This window comes from Schistocerca cancellata, chromosome 5, assembly GCF_023864275.1.
Source record: "Schistocerca cancellata isolate TAMUIC-IGC-003103 chromosome 5, iqSchCanc2.1, whole genome shotgun sequence".
Classification (NCBI taxonomy): Eukaryota; Metazoa; Arthropoda; class Insecta; order Orthoptera; family Acrididae; genus Schistocerca; species Schistocerca cancellata.
The window spans coordinates 465,542,447-465,559,432 of record NC_064630.1 but is presented as its reverse complement, the minus strand read 5'-3'; the positions used below and the strand labels follow the sequence as shown (position 1 = coordinate 465,559,432).

The 16,986-nt window shown below is 50.4% G+C and overlaps 1 protein-coding gene across 2 annotated transcripts in view; it reads right to left on the bottom strand.

Annotated features, from left to right (window-relative positions):
- The window catches only part of LOC126188250 (rho GTPase-activating protein 1-like), a 110,586-nt gene that overhangs the window by 63,959 nt on the left and 29,641 nt on the right, over nt 1-16,986 (bottom strand). For both annotated transcript variants that reach the window (XM_049929811.1, XM_049929812.1), the window contains exon 3: nt 727-1,024. In XM_049929811.1, coding sequence (XP_049785768.1) covers nt 727-1,024 — 298 coding nt within the window. The remainder of the gene's footprint in view (nt 1-726; nt 1,025-16,986) is intronic.

Below are 16,986 nucleotides of genomic sequence, written 5' to 3'. Positions count from 1 at the left end.
AAAAGGGATTGGCTGACAGGACACATATTCTGAGACATCAGGGGATCGCCAAGTTAGTATTTGGGTGTGGGATTGGGGAGGGGGGGGGGGGGGGGGCAATTGAGGGAGACCAAGAGATGAATACACAGAGCAGATTCAGAAGGATGTTAAGTTGCAAGAACTGCAACAAACCTATCTTTGGACTGAAGACTACAACAACAACAACAACAACAACAACAACAGCATAGGTAGGAGACAAACAATTGGTGTCTTCTGTATTCATTCTTTTGTTGAGCCAACGGCCTGTTGCCTCTGATTCACTAGTAGGCAGAGATCAGGCTCACATACTTAGGTGAATTAGTGTCTCATGTGCCATCTGGTGTTTTGACACTTATTACAGTGTCCCAGTATGGTGAGGTCTGAGCCAAACCTTGTTCCTCTTTGTAACCTCATCTTCGCTATATCAGCCTCAGTTTCAATAACAGGAAAATTTCAGGACTGTCATTTCCAAAGATGTAACATTACAGAGAGAGAGAGAGAGAGAGAGAGAGAGAGAGAGAGAGAGAGAGAAATCATATTTTTCTACCTAACCCCTCCATTGCTACATGGCAAAAACTATTGCTTGTTTCATGGACATAAGATTTGCATTCCACCATTTGATATAATAGCAGTACAGTGTCAAATTGTCACAATCTGAATAATAAGCACCTTTTTTTCTGATTAAGCCGATGTGAATACCACACAAACCTTAACAGACGATCATGATTAATCTCCTTATTTGATGGTAGTTTGCAAGCAGACACAACAATCACTTTTCTTCCATAGGTGTCATCCCCAGCAACTTCAACAATTCCATAATTTGCAACATCACTGAAATCATCCTCTTCACCATCATCTTCAGGAAAATGGTAAGACAGGCTATCAACACCTGTTGAAATGACAGGGGCATTTACAAGTTCCTCTTCAAAATTTTCTTCTATTGTTCCATCAGAGACAGGAGATTCCAAGTAATCCAATCCTGTTGCTTCAACCTTCTCCTCCAAATCTGTACAGAAAGCACAAAAATGCAGGCAAACAGAGAACTAGCAGACTGTGACTGTGAGTAAGCTAATATTCACAGCATTATTCTGAAGTACACATATTCAAGTACCACAAGTAAGTCACATACATCCACTGCAAAGTAATACATAGACATATTACACACAGAGCAGTAAATCACTTCAAAACAAATAAAAACATAAGACTTGGCAAGGTCACACTGGAAATGTGAAGGGACAAGTGAACTGGTAATGACAAACTAAAGGACCCATCTAGAGATTCACACTTAAAGTTTAAGCTTCTGTCCAATAGTCTTGAGAAATTTCTTCTGTTCAGATACATATACAAGAAGACCGCTGGGCTAATATTATTAAGTGGCTGCATACACTTTCAGAGATAGTTTTATATATTTATTTGGTTATGCATTTGACAAAATTAGGGTTTTTGCGACCCAACAAACATCAAATGAACACACTTAACATCAAATGAACACACTTAACATGGCTGTCATAATTTATTTTAACAATATCAATATTTCAGGGTGCATTATCAAATTACAATTTTAATAACAGCTAGCTGTAATCTACTGGTGACTGAGGGCCTCCTCCAGACTACATATATTACACAGCACAGGTTGGTGCTCAAGGACCAAAGACATTGGTCGGCATCACTGTGATATGCTTCACCAGCATGTCATACCTGCCTACAGGAGAGAAATGCATTGAACTCAAGTTTCATGCAAGGTGGGGTCCTACCATATACCGCTTGTGAAGTTCACTTGCTTCTCCAAAACACATTTGGAAACGATCGAATTATCAGCCGATTGTTTCCAAATGCTTGGCCGGCACGATCATTTGCTCTCACACCCTGTGATTTCTGGTTGTGGGTCTACCTGAAGCACAGGGTTTACCACAGGAAAATTCACACGTGCTGATCTGAAGTGCAGCATATAAAGAGAGGTAGCCAGCATACCTCAGACTTGCTTCATTTTGCAGTGGAGAATGCAATCCTGTGCTTTCAAGCTCTTTTGGACACTGATGAAGAAACAAAACTAAAGCTGTGTAAAGTGACTCTATAAGAGAGTTAACACTGTTTTACAAGATAGATCGTATGTTTCTTGTTTAATTCTACTCTATGGAAATATGCTACTTCTGGGACACCACGCAGCAGGTTATATTATATTCAAGTTCTTGCAACACGACTCAAGCTATTCTGACACAATCTGAAACCAATAAATGAATTTATCTGGGAAAGTTAAAAGGGAGCTAATCATTGAGGTCTTTAATAATCAAAGCCTTCAGGAGAATAATAAAGGATAGACTGCCAATTCAACCTTGTGGCGTCATCTGAGACAGAGAGCCAAGCAGACAGCAAAGGGAAGAGAAGAGGATGTAAGAAGGTAAGGAAACTTAATGAGATAGCAGAGGTGTGTCAGTCTAAAACAGCCACAGATCCTCTTGGGTCTAGTCTGTGGCCAGAGGTCAGCTTCCACACCTGTCTGGCAACCACCATTCACTGTGGAATACTGATCGAATGGGGGAAAGGTGATGAGAGCATGGTGATGAGCTTTAAATGAGTGCATATAAACCACTGCATCAAATAACTCATAAAACCAAGTCTGACACCTGGAAGCTGTCACATAATAGTAAGGCAAACAGCTGTCATGCTAGCTTCAGTATCTGCATGCAAAGCAGTAATCTTGGGGCACTCCACGAGGATATGGGCCACTGACAGGATGTAAATGGTAACGATAGTAAATTTCTTTTGAGAAGGACACAAGGATAGTTGGCATGTGGTCGTAGACCCCATTATGGTACGTAGCTTGTTCATAGTGGCCGAAGTGAGCCATCCTTTGTTCCCCGCCTCCAAAAGCTAAAGACATAGCATTGACCACAAGACAGATCTTGGTATCTGCACCTTGAGGGTTTCCATCTTTAGAGCTTCCTTTGCTAACCTGTCTGCAAGTTAGTTTCAACCGAGAGGTGAGATTTGTGAGGTGAATCCCACAGCAGTGAGTTGAATTCAGTAGCTGTAATGTCAAAGTAGGTGCTAATTCATAATACAGAAACTTGTAATCCAGTTGGAATAGAATTAGTGCTTTATAAAGATGAAAGAGAGTGGGAGTGTGACTGAGACAGAGGAGTGGTTAGTTCAACTGGCACTTCTTTTTAACCTACCAAATATGTGATAGCCACATCAACCAAGCATCAAATAAAAATTCCAAAAAAGATGTGACTAACGCATTGAGTTCATTATGAAGGTAAAGTTCTGGACGTGGGTGAATAGTTTTTCATTGGGAGAAGTGTATAATGAGGGCCTTTATAGTGGAAAACTGGAAGGCACAGGTGGGACCTCAGGATTTTGCTTTCTGGATGGCACCCCGCAGTTGGCATTTAATAACATCATGATTGAACTGTAGTGAACACAACAGTCATCCATGTATGAGGATGGCCCCAAACCCTTAACTGTCAGAAAAAGGGTCATACTCAGCACGGACCCCAAAGGGACTCTACTCAGCTGTATATGGAGTATGTGCCAACTCTGACATGAAACAACCTGAAGGCTAGAAAATTCCAGATAAAAACAGGTGCAGGGCCTCTAAAATTCCATTCATGCAGTTTTTCAACAACGCGGTAATACCACGATGTGTTATATGTCTTCCTTAGTTCAAACAAGATGGCAGTTAGATGTTGTCAATGGCAAAAGCTGTCCTTACAGCAGATGACAGTCTAATTAACTGGTCAGTTGTGGACTGGCTTTCCTACCTTTCACATTAGATGTTGGGCAAAAGGCCCCTCCAACATAGCCATCGGTTCACCATTCGTTCAAACAACTTACAGAGAACATTCATGAGGCTGATGCATTTGTAGATGTCCATGTCATACATGGTTCTACCTGGTTTCAGAACCGAAACACCACAGTTTCTCACCACCAAGCTGGAAACACACCAATAGACCTAATACAATTGAAAATCAGAAGAATGTGGTGCCAGTAACCCATGGTTAGGTGTTCCATTTGATTGTGGATTCCATCAGATTTCAGTGTCATATCACTGTCAAGTGCCAGAGGTCTGGGGAGTTCCCATTAACTGATTGAAGCATTATACGGTTCCAGACATTGAGCAGCAAAAGACAGGTTCTCTACCCATTTTTGTGTACACAAAAGGCTGAGGGGATGTTGTCAGATGAAGAAGCTTGGGTGAAGTGTGCTGCAAAATGTTATGTGATAATAGTAGGACCAAAATGAATATGGTTGTCTTAGAGGGTGCTGGAAATACTGGTTGCTAGCTGGCGACACAAGATAAAATGCAACTTGGCTCAAATCTGCGCAGAAGAGGTATAGGTCCTATGGCAGTGAGAGCTTTCTCAACATTCTATCCTATAATTTTTATGATGTGGCATGCCCAGGTGTGGAGCCTTTTAAAGGCAATAAGGTTATGTGGGAACTGAAAGGTGACACTGACGTCACTGAAGTGCCAGCCTGCAATCTATGATTGCTTATCAATTACATATGTCCACTACGGGATTGGTTTCTGACGAAATGTTCACTAAAAGTGGAAATCATCAATTGCACTGCTTTTAGTATTGAAGTAATTGTGTTCTGTATTAAGTCAGTGTTATGTCTTTCTATAGTATCACTGGATGTTGGAGCAGTATTGAAAGCATGAAAGGGGAAGAGGTCAGGGAGGGGGGAGGGGAGGGGGAAGAGGTCGGGGAGGGGAGGGAGAAGGAGTCGTTTAGGGGGGAGGGGAGGGGGAAGGGGTCGGGGAGGGGGGCGGCGAAGAGGTCGGGGAGGGGGGGAAGAGGTCGGGGAGGGGGGGGAAGAGGTCGGGGAGGGGGGGAAGAGGTCGGGGAGGGGGGGAAGAGGTCGGGGAGGGGGGGAAGAGGTCGGGGAGGGGGGGAAGAGGTCGGGGAGGGGGGGAAGAGGTCGGGGAGGGGGGGAAGAGGTCGGGGAGGGGGGGAAGAGGTCGGGGAGGGGGGGAAGAGGTCGGGGAGGGGGGGAAGAGGTCGGGGAGGGGGGGAAGAGGTCGGGGAGGGGGGGAAGAGGTCGGGGAGGGGGGGAAGAGGTCGGGGAGGGGGGGAAGAGGTCGGGGAGGGGGGGAAGAGGTCGGGGAGGGGGGGGAAGAGGTCGGGGAGGGGGGGGGAAGAGGTCGGGGAGGGGGGGGAAGAGGTCGGGGAGGGGGGGGAAGAGGTCGGGGAGGGGGGGGAAGAGGTCGGGGAGGGGGGGGAAGAGGTCGGGGAGGGGGGGGAAGTGGTCGGGGAGGGGGGGGAAGTGGTCGGGGAGGGGGGGAAGTGGTCGGGGAGGGGGGGGAAGTGGTCGGGGAGGGGGGGAAGTGGTCGGGGAGGGGGGGGAAGTGGTCGGGGAGGGGGGGAAGTGGTCGGGGAGGGGGGGAAGTGGTCGGGGAGGGGGGGAGAGGTCGGGGAGGGGGGGAGAGGTCGGGGAGGGGGGGAGAGGTCGGGGAGGGGGGGAGAGGTCGGGGAGGGGGGGAGAGGTCGGGGAGGGGGGGAGAGGTCGGGGAGGGGGGGAGAGGTCGGGGAGGGGGGGAGAGGTCGGGGAGGGGGGGAGAGGTCGGGGAGGGGGGGAGAGGTCGGGGAGGGGGGGAGAGGTCGGGGAGGGGGGGAAGAGGTCGGGGAGGGGGGGAAGAGGTCGGGGAGGGGGGGAAGAGGTCGGGGAGGGGGGGAAGAGGTCGGGGAGGGGGGGAGAGGTCGGGGAGGGGGGGGAGGTCGGGGAGGGGGGGAGGTCGGGGAGGGGGGAGAGGTCGGGGAGGGGGGAGAGGTCGGGGAGGGGGGAGAGGTCGGGGAGGGGGGAGAGGTCGGGGAGGGGGGGAGGTCGGGGAGGGGGGAGAGGTCGGGGAGGGGGGAGAGGTCGGGGAGGGGGGGAGAGGTCGGGGAGGGGGGAGAGGTCGGGGAGGGGGGGAGAGGTCGGGGAGGGGGGGAGAGGTCGGGGAGGGGGGGAGAGGTCGGGGAGGGGGGGAGAGGTCGGGGAGGGGGGGAGAGGTCGGGGAGGGGGGGAGAGGTCGGGGAGGGGGGGAGAGGTCGGGGAGGGGGGGAGAGGTCGGGGAGGGGGGGAGAGGTCGGGGAGGGGGGGAGAGGTCGGGGAGGGGGGGAGAGGTCGGGGAGGGGGGAGAGGTCGGGGAGGGGGGGAGAGGTCGGGGAGGGGGGGAGAGGTCGGGGAGGGGGGAGAGGTCGGGGAGGGGGGGAGAGGTCGGGGAGGGGGGGAGAGGTCGGGGAGGGGGGAGAGGTCGGGGAGGGGGGGAGAGGTCGGGGAGGGGGGGAGAGGTCGGGGAGGGGGGGAGAGGTCGGGGAGGGGGGGAGAGGTCGGGGAGGGGGGGAGAGGTCGGGGAGGGGGGGAGAGGTCGGGGAGGGGGGGAGAGGTCGGGGAGGGGGGAGAGGTCGGGGAGGGGGGGAGAGGTCGGGGAGGGGGGGAGAGGTCGGGGAGGGGGGGAGAGGTCGGGGAGGGGGGGAGAGGTCGGGGAGGGGGGGAGAGGTCGGGGAGGGGGGGAGAGGTCGGGGAGGGGGGGAGAGGTCGGGGAGGGGGGAGAGGTCGGGGAGGGGGGGAGAGGTCGGAGGGGCGGTACGGGTCGAGACGTACCTCTCCCAACATTCCTGTTTCCGTCTTTTTATAAGCTGGTGATCACGGGCACGGAGCCATTTAAAAGCTTGCTGTAGAGCTCGCCTACGCTCTTTAATGGCCTCAGTGGTTTCTGGTGACCACCAAGGTACTGACTTTCGCCGGGGGCACCCTAAATAACAAGGGAACATGCTTTCCGGTGCAGAAACGGTTGTTCTAGTGACCCGCTCAACTAACACATCGATGGTACCATGTGGGGGAGATTCAACAGTGACGGTAGACATTGGGGGCAATGGTGCTGGGGGAGCGACATGGGAAAGTGGTCACTACCACACAAGTCATTGTGGGCTCTCCAGTGAACAGATGGGTGAAGCCCTGGGTTGCTGACGGATAAGTCAATGGCCGAGTAAGTGCCATGAGCCACAATGAAATGTGTGGGGCCCCAGTAAGAGGCAGAGGTCGAGTTGAGACAGGAAAGTTTCAACATCTCTACCTCGGCCAGTAAGCATGGTCATTAAAACCTCCCAAAAGTAGGAGAGGTTTAGGGAGTTAATGAATCAGTGCAGCCAATGCTTTCAGGGGTACTGCACCATCTGGAGGAAAATAAACGTTGCAGATAGTTCTTTCCTGTGTCGTCCTTATCCTGACAGCCACAGCTTCAAGGCGGGTTTGAAGGGGCACAGGTTCACTGCATACTGGGTTCAAGACATAGACACAGACTCCACCTGACAAACTACGAGGGCCGTTCAATAAGTAATGCAACACATTTTTTTTCTGAAACAGGGGTAGTTTTATTCAGCATTGTAATACACCAGGTTATTCCCCAATCTTTTAGCTACACAACACTATTTTTCAACGTAATCTCCATTCAATGCTACGGCCTTACGCCACCTTGAAATGAGGGCCTGTATGCCTGCACGGTACCATTCCACTGGTCGATGTCGGAGCCAACGTCGTACTGCATCAATAACTACTTCATCATCCGCGTAGTGCCTCCCACGGATTGCGTCCTTCATTGAGCCAAACATATGGAAATCCGACGGTGCGAGATTGGGGCTGTAGGGTGCATGAGGAAGAACAGTCCACTGAAGTTTTGTGAGCTCCTCTCGGGTGCGAAGACTTGTATGAGGTCTTGCGTTGTCATGAAGAAGGAGAAGTTCGTTCAGATTTTTGTGCCTACGAACATGCTGAAGTCGTTTCTTCAATTTCTGAAGAGTAGCACAATACACTTCAGAGTTGATCGTTTGACCATGGGGAAGGACATCGAACAGAATAACCCCTTCAGCGTCCCAGAAGACTGTAACCATGACTTTACCGGCTGAGGGTATGGCTTTAAACTTTTTCTTGGTAGGGGAGTGGGTGTGGCGCCACTCCATTGATTGCTGTTTTGTTTCAGGTTCGAAGTGACGAACCCATGTTTCATCGCCTGTAACAATCTTTGACAAGAAATTGTCACCCTCAGCCACATGACGAGCAAGCAATTCCGCACAGATGGTTCTCCTTTGCTCTTTATGGTGTTCGGTTAGACAACGAGGGACCCAGCGGGAACAAACCTTTGAATATCCCAACCGGTGAACAATTGTGACAGCACTACCAACAGAGATGTCAAGTTGAGCACTGAGTTGTTTGATGGTGATCCGTCGATCATCTCGAACGAGTGTGTTCGCACGCTCCGCCATTGCAGGAGTCACAGCTGTGCACGGCCGGCCCGCACGCGGGAGATCAGACAGTCTTGCTTGACCTTGCGGCGATGATGACGCACGCTTTGCCCAACGACTCACCATGCTTTTGTCCACTGCCAGATCACCGTAGACATTCTGCAAGCGCCTATGAATATCTGAGATGCCCTGGTTTTCCGCCAAAAGAAACTCGATCACTGCCCATTGTTTGCAATGCACATCCGTTACAGACGCCATTTTAACAGCTCCGTACAGTGCTGCCACCTGTCGGAAGTCAATGAACTATAGGAGACGAAGCGGGAATGTTTGAAAATATTCCACAAGAAATTTACGGTTTTTTAAACCAAAATTGGCCGAGAAAAAAATGTGTTGCTTTACTTATTGAACTGCCCTCGTATTATAGTCACCACAGTTCTTGTAATATCCCCTATAGCCACGGAAGGCAGGGGTCCGCATTGCCGGGAACCAGGTTTCCTGGAGGGCAATGCAGAAAGCAGGTGTAAAGCTTAACAGCTGCTGAAACTCAGCCAGGTGGTGGAAAAAACCGCAGCAATTCCACTAGAGAATGAAGTTAGCATAAGGCTGGGAAGGCATGAAGCATGCAAGGAGGAATGTTACGCCTCAGGGTCATCTGCTGCCACTGATTGAGTATTTGTATCCATTTCTATCGAGAATGAGGCATCAGTGAGATCCACGTCCTCAGGGGACACTAAGTTCTCCACCTCATCCTCAGGTGCAGAATTGGGAGGGAGTGGTGGTGATGTTGGGGCCACCGGAGTGTCCTTATTCTTAGCAGACTTTTTGTTTTGCTTGCCCTCTCGCTTCTCTTTAGGGGCTTGCTGGGAGGACTTCTCTGAAGTACCTTCACGCACAGAGGAAGACCTTGAAGCTCTTCGTCCAGCAGCTTTTGTCTCTGCCACTGGCGAGTGTCCGCTGTGGTATTAGTGGAGACCATGGGAGAGAGGTTCCCAAGAGACCCCTTTCACACAAGAGGAGCCAGAGGAGGCTGTTGCTTCTCCAGGTGGGGGGAGGGGACCGATGTCCCGTGGGTTTGGGGGGGCTTGCTCCCGAAGTAGGTACTTTGGGAGCAATGGAAGAAGATTTTCCCCCAACCACCAAGGGGGCGCATGTATCCTGGAGTGTTCGTGACACAGTGTGTGGTACGACTGGTACCTGTGGCGGCAGTGGTAATGTAACTGCAACATATGTGGATGTCAACCGAATGGGGTGTAATCGCTCAAATTTACGTTTAGCCTCTTGGTAAGTCAACCGGTCAGGGTCTAGTACTCCACAATTTTCCGCTGCTTTTGGAGTATTGTGCTGTCTGGCGAGTAGGGGGAGTGCTGCTCTCCACAGTTAACACAAGTGGGAGGAGACATACATGGAGTATCCAGATGGAGTGGACGTCCATAGTCTCAACATGTGACACTGGAAGTGCAGCGGGAAGACTTGTGCACAAATTTCCAGCACTTAAATCAGCACATAGGGGGAGGAAGGTTGGGTTAATGTCACAGTGGTAAACCATCATCTTGACCTTTTTAAGCAATGAATCACCCTCAAAGGCCAAGATGAAGGCACTGGTAGCAACTCTATTGTCTTTGGGTCCCCTGTAAACACGCCAGATAAAGTGAACACCCCACCTTTCTAGATTGGCACAGAGCTCGTCATCAAACTGGAAGATGAGGCCATGATGGAAAATAATCCTATGGACCATGTTGAGGCTTTCTTAGGGAGTGATGGAAACAGAAATATCACCTAACTGGTCACAAGTGGGTAACGCCCGGAATTGGGCTAGGGATGCTGTCTGAATCAAGACTACACCGCTTCTCATCTTGGCCAGCACTGTCACTTCCCCAAACTTATCCTCAAGATGTTCAACAAAAATTTGAGGCTTCATAGGTAGAAAGGAGTCCCCATCCATTATACTGCAGAGTACATACCGAGAAAAATATGGCTCTCTTCTTTCTGTATCTCTACATTCCTCAAACGGTGTAGCGAGGGAGGGAAACGATTTAGGGTCATATCTGTCAGCATTGTACTCGATCTTGCCCTTCTTAAAGACTGCTGGTGCCATATGGCCACCAGCAAGAGATGACTTAGTCTGCTTCATTGCAGGTCATCCGCCCTGATGCCACCCACTCCAATCGGGCTCTCCCCATGGGCACCACTCTGCCACAGCAAAGGCCATCTGGCATGATGGGCGTTGCTGGAGTCCTGATGCCCCAGGAAGACAGGCATCTACTCCTAGGCATACAAGGGGAGTTTACAGTCCAGGCATCACAGTGCGATCCCTGTGTTGTCAGGGGCCTACCACCAATTGGGCACATTACAGCTCCACCACAACAGACTGTCTACTGTGCTGGATATTGGGCACAGAGAAATCCAATAGTGTCATGAGGGGCGAAAGAAGACAGGAGACTGTGGAAGAAGATGATATACCCTGGAAAGAGTCCTTACCCAAATAGCTGAATCGCAGGTGGAGATGCAAAGCCACAACAAGGTTCAGGAGATCGAATCTAAGGGCACTATGGATAACTCATGCACCATATAAGGCATTCTTCCCCACATGGCAGGCACTTATGTACAATTTGGAAAGTGTACAGGTCAAACCATAAAATGGGAACTGAACTTATAGGGCAAAAAGTGTGAGACACCTTTTAGTCGCCTCTTATGACAGGCAGGGATACCTTGGGCCCATTGTAACCCCCAGCCTCACTTGGGGGAGAGGGGGCTGATTGAAAGGCAACTTCAATAGATGAGTCATAGCAGGAAACAGTACATTGGCAGGCTACTGCCTGTGCCATTCTTAAGTGACTGGCAGGTAACAAGAAATCAGCAGCTAGTATCCACAGAGTAGGGTTTTCCTGCAGCAAAGCTTTAACATCACATGGCAGTTTTATTGGGGCCACTGTTTATGCTGCCACACCCATGTCAACTGGTGCTGTTGGTTGGCGAACAGATGCAGTCTGTAAGATTGAAATCGCTGGCAGCCGGGCCATGGATAACTTACAGTTATCCTCCCTGTTCACATTTTTGGCATGTTTGATTATTTCAATAGTCTCTCATATTTTTCACTTCAACATTTCTACACCCACTGCTGTCAAGGAAGCACATGAGATTCTAGAAAATTTAGAAAATGGCCATGTTGCTGGTTGTGTTGAGCTACAGACAACTTCTGTTCTGTTCCTGTTGTACATAACACTCATGATCCGACACTCGAGTACTAACGGCTCTCCCAGTTTCACCAATATCTACTTTGCTGCATTCACACTGAAGTTTGTAGATTGGTTTTGTTTTGCTTTAGGGCACAAAAATCAATTGGCGTAACATGCGCCCAAATTAAAACTATAGAACACAAAGACAGAGAGGAGTTAAAAAACGACTATACATCAATTCCAATTGACACAAGGGAAGACAGCTAAAAACAGGGATGTGGAGAAAGGGCTAAAACTGAGGTACGATACTAAAAATTAAATGGCCTTCACTATACCACTTTGGCAGATAGAAAGTAAAATAATGCGACAGCCCATGTCATTTGCTAAAACAGCCTGTAACTCAGATGGCAAACACAAGCGAGAACGTAAATGGTTAAAAAATGGGCATTCCATCTGGAAGTGGTGGACAGTTAAAACTTGGGCACAATGTGTATAAAGTGGTGGGGGTAGCGCCACTTATCAAATAACGATGACTAAAAAGGCTGTGCCCAATAGGCAGCCTAGAGGTGGTCGTCCACGTCACTGGAAGAGGCTTAATATGCTGAAGCTTATTCCCGTGAAGGTAGGATCATTGGCGATGCCAAAGGGACACCACCTCCTGACAGACAGCAACACAAATATCATCGGAGGGAATATAGGAACTAGCAGGCTGAGGTACGAGGACGGCAGTTTTGGCAGCAGCGTCAGCAGCCTTGTTTCCTGGCAGACCGACGTGACCAGGAACCCAAATGAACATCACAGTGGCTCCACCAAGAGTGAGCAAGTGACAGTTTTCCTGGACCCACTGCACTAAGGGCTCGGCAGTTTACAGCGCACATAGACTTTGAAGGGCGCTGAGTGAGTCTGAGCAGAGGACACAATTGAAAAGTCTATGTTGCCAGATGTACTCTGTGGCCTGTTACATGGCAAAGAGCTCGGCTTTAAGTACTGAGCATTGTGCTGGAAGCAAATATCGAAAGACACCCACGCCAGTGAGAAAGGCACATCCAACCCCACGGTCAGTCTTAGAGCCATCAGCGTATACAAAGGTACTATTGCGAAGTTCCATGCGAAGGTCGTGAAACTGAAGGCGATAGAGCGAGGCTGGAGTAGTGTTCTTAGAAAGCAAATGAAGGCCAAGGTTACCATGGACCGCTTCACGAAGCCAAGGTGGTGAAAGGGTTCAAACCCAGCGGGAAAGGAGTATGTAGTGTTTTTTTTTTTTTTTTTTTTTTTTTGGTGGTTTTAGGGCGCAAAACTTCTATGGTCATTAGCGCCCAGCCCGTGACTTAAGACAGTAAAAAACCGAAATTGAAAACCAGCAGCAATGGGAACAAACTCATAAAATTGGAGACACTAAAAGTAGAAAGAATGCTTAAAAATCCACTACAGACAGGGGGTGAGTGTCCCCAAAAAAAAAAGAAAAAAACTTCAAATGACTGACGTCATTTCACTGTCACTAATAAACTGCAGAACGCGGTCGGCTGAGCGCGTGTCATCTGCTAAAATCGACGATAGATCAGGCGATAGCTGTAGACGGGAGCGTAACTGATTAAAATAGGGGCATTCAATTAAAAGGTGTCTGACTGTCCACGGCTGAGAGCAGTGGGGACAGAGTGGAGGAGGATCACCGCTTAAAAGATGTCTATGGCTAAAAAGACAGTGCCCTATCCAGAGTCTAGCTAAAATTACCTCCTCCCGACGACGCGTTCGGGAGGAAGAGGTCCAAGCGCAAGGAAGGGCTTTCACTTCCCGCAATTTATTACGGGGAAGTGTTGACCAATGCGCATGCCATAAATGAGCAACTTGGCGACATAAACCGCTCCGTAGATCGGTGAAGGGAAGCGACTGAATAGCTGGCCGAGGAAGAGAGACTGCAGCCTTGGCCGCCATATCGGCCGCCTCATTGCCACAGATACCAGCGTGTCCCGGGAGCCAGAGGAACGCCACCGAGACGCCCCCCAGGTGGAGCAAGCGCAGACAGTCCTGAATCCGGTGGACCAGAGGGTGCACAGGGTAAAGAGCTTGGAGACTGAGGAGAGAGCTGAGAGAATCGGAGCAGATAACGTACTGTATCCGCTGATGGCGGCGGATGTAGTGGACAGCCTGGAGAACAGCGTAAAGCTCCGCAGTATAAACCGAACACTGGTCGGGAAGTCGAAAGCGATTTGGGGTGTCGCCAACAATATAGGCACTCCCTACACCTAAGGATGTTTTCGAGCCGTCGGTGTAAATAAATGTGGCGTCCGTCATTTGTGCACATAGAGCAGCAAATGCCCGACGATAAACAAGTGTAGGGGTACCATCCTTGGGAAATTGACAAAGGTCACGGAGCAGGCAGATCCGGGGACGGAGCCAAGGCGGTGCTGTACCCCAAGTTGTCAAGAAGGTTTTCGGAAAGCGGCAGGAAAGAGAATGGAGCAATTGACGGAAGCGGACTCCCGGGGGTAGTAGGGAGGAGGAGCGGCCTGCATACCCTACATCAAAGGAGGCGTCGAAAAAAAGGTCATGGGCTGGATTAGCAGGCATGGAAGACAGATGGCTAGCATAACGACTCAGGAGGACTGCTCGCCGATTGGACAGCGGAGGTTCAGCAGTCTCAGCATAAAGGCTTTCCACAGGGCTAGTGTAAAAAGCTCCAGACACTAAACGTAATCCACGGTGGTGGATAGAGTCGAGACGCCGAAGAATAGACGGCCGAGCAGAGGAGTAGACTATGCTTCCGTAATCCAATTTTGAGCGCACTAAGGCGCGATAGAGGCGGAGAAGGACCACTCGGTTCGCTCCCCAGGAGGTACCATTCAGGACACGGAGGGTGTTAAGCGATCGCAGACAGCGAGCCGAAAGATAGGAAACGTGGGAGGACCAGCACAGTTTTCTGTCAAACATAAGACCCAAGAATTTAGCGACGTCTGAAAACGGAAGGTTGACAGGACCTAGATGTAAGGAGGGCGGAAGAAACTCCTTCCGTCGCCAAAAATTGACACAAACGGTCTTACTGGGTGAGAAACGGAAGCCGGTTTCGATGCTCCACGAGTGGAGGCGATCAAGACATCCTTGAAGACGTCGTTCAAGAAGGCTGGTCCGTTGAGAGCTGTAGTAGATCGCAAAATCGTCCACAAAGAGGGAGCCCGAGACATCAGGAAGGAGACAATCCATAATGGGATTTATGGCGATGGCAAACAGGACAACACTCAGCACGGATCCCTGGGGTACCCCGTTTTCTTGGGAGAAAGTACGGGAGAGAGTAGTGTTCACCCGCACCCTAAAAGTGCGCTCTGCCATAAATTCGCGAAGAAAAAGGGGCAGCCGGCCTCGAAAGCCCCAAGAGAACAGTGTGCGAAGGATGCCTGTCCTCCAACAGGTATCGTATGCTCTCTCCAGATCAAAAAATATTGCTACCGTTTGGCGTTTCCGGAGAAAATTGTTCATGATATAAGTGGAGAGAGCAACAAGATGGTCAACTGCAGAACGATGCTTCCGAAATCCGCATTGGGCTGGTGTTAAAAGACTGCGGGATTCCAGCCACCAAGCTAAACGGTAATTCACCATACGCTCCAAAACCTTACAGACACTACTCGTGAGAGAAATGGGGCGATAGCTAGAGGGGAGATGTTTGTCCTTTCCAGGTTTCGGAACGGGAACGACAATAGCTTCCCGCCACCGTTTAGGAAAGGTACTGTCGGTCCAAATTCGATTATAAAGGCGAAGGAGGTAACGCAGACTAGGGGTTGGTAAATGCAGCAACATTTGGACATGGATACCATCCGGTCCTGGGGCGGAGGAGCGAGAAGATGAGAGGACATGTTGGAGTTCCCGCATGGAGTAAACAGTATTGTAGCTTTCGTGATTTTGGGAGGAGAAAGCAAGAGGTCGCACTTCCGCTGCACGTTTCTTCGGGAGAAACGCTGGCGGGTAATTTGAAGAGCTCGAAATCTCAGCAAAGTGCTGACCCAACGAGTTAGAAATTGCGACGGGGTCCACTAAGGTATCATGCGCGACAGTGAGCCCAGAAACCGGGGAGAAACTAGGCGCGCCTGAGAACCGTCGAAGCCGACTCCAAACTTCCGAGGAGGGAGTGAAGGTGTTGAATGAGCTAATAAAGAATTTCCAGCTTGCCTTCTTGCTATCGCGGATGACGCGACGGCATCGCGCACGGAGCTGCTTATAGCGGATACAGTTGGCCAAAGTAGGATGGTGACGGAAAATGCGAAGAGCACGTCGCCGCTCACGTATTGCGTCACGGCATGCCTCGTTCCACCAAGGAACTGGGGGGCGCCGGGGCAATTCGGAGGTGCGTGGTATTGAACGTTCCGCAGCTGTAAGGATAACGTCGGTAATGTGTGTGACCTCATCGTCGACGCTGGGAAAGCGACGGTCATCGAATGTCGCGAGAGACGAAAAAAGTGTCCAATCGGCTTGGGCAAACTTCCATCGTCGCGGGCGCATGTATGGCAGTTGAGGCTGCAGTCTGAGGACACATGGAAAGTGGTCACTCGAGTGTGTATCATCAAGGGCGAACCATTCGAAGCGCCGAGCTAGCGGAACAGTACCGACCGCAAGGTCCAAATGAGATAAGGTTGTCGTGGAGGCAGACAAAAATGTGGGGACCCCAGTGTTGAGGCAAACTAGATCCGCTTGGTGGAAGACGTCTAGCAATACGGAGCCACGTGGACAAGGGTGTGGAGATCCCCAAAGCGGGTGGTGGGCATTGAAGTCCCCAACCAGCAAATAGGGGGGTGGAAGCTGACCAAGAAGATGAAGGAGATCAGCTCGTGCCATTGGTGTGGACGATGGAATGTATACAGTACAAAGAGAGAACGTGTATCCGGAAAGTGAAAGACGGACGGCGACAGCTTGGAAGGAAGTGATTAAGGGGATTGGGTGATAATGGAGAGTATCACGGAGAAGAATCATGAGTCCTCCATGGGCTGGAGAGCCTTCAACAGAGGGGAGATCATATCGGACAGACTGAAAATGAGGGAGAACAAAGCGGTCATGGGGACGCAGCTTTGTTTCCTGAAGACAGAAGATGACCGGCGAGTAGGAGCGTAAGAGAACCGACAATTCATCCCGATTGGCTCGAATGCCGCGGATATTCCAGTGGATAATGGACATGGGGTGAAAAGAGAATGGAGGAATGTGACCAAAGTTGCTGTCAACTCAAAGACTGCTCGGAGCTAGCAACCGACAGCATGGAATGGCATTCAGCCGAAGGCAGAAGATCCTGATCCATAGGTTGGTCAGGAGCAGTCCCTGCCACCAGCGATCGGCCGGTTGACCGGCCACCAGCAGTGCGCCTCGGCGACACAGAAGATGGCCGAGGGCGATTTCTGCCAGGTGGTGCTGTAGAGGGGGCACGCCTTGGCGGAGAAGGAGAGGAACTGGGTTTCTTTGTAGCCTTCTTGGAAGAATGTTGTTTAGATGAAGGAGGAACCGATGGTTGTGAAGCTGCGGTACGTAAAAACTCTTCACGAGTATGCTCTTTTTTCGAAGACTTGGCGTCCGACTTTTGGGCTCGAGAT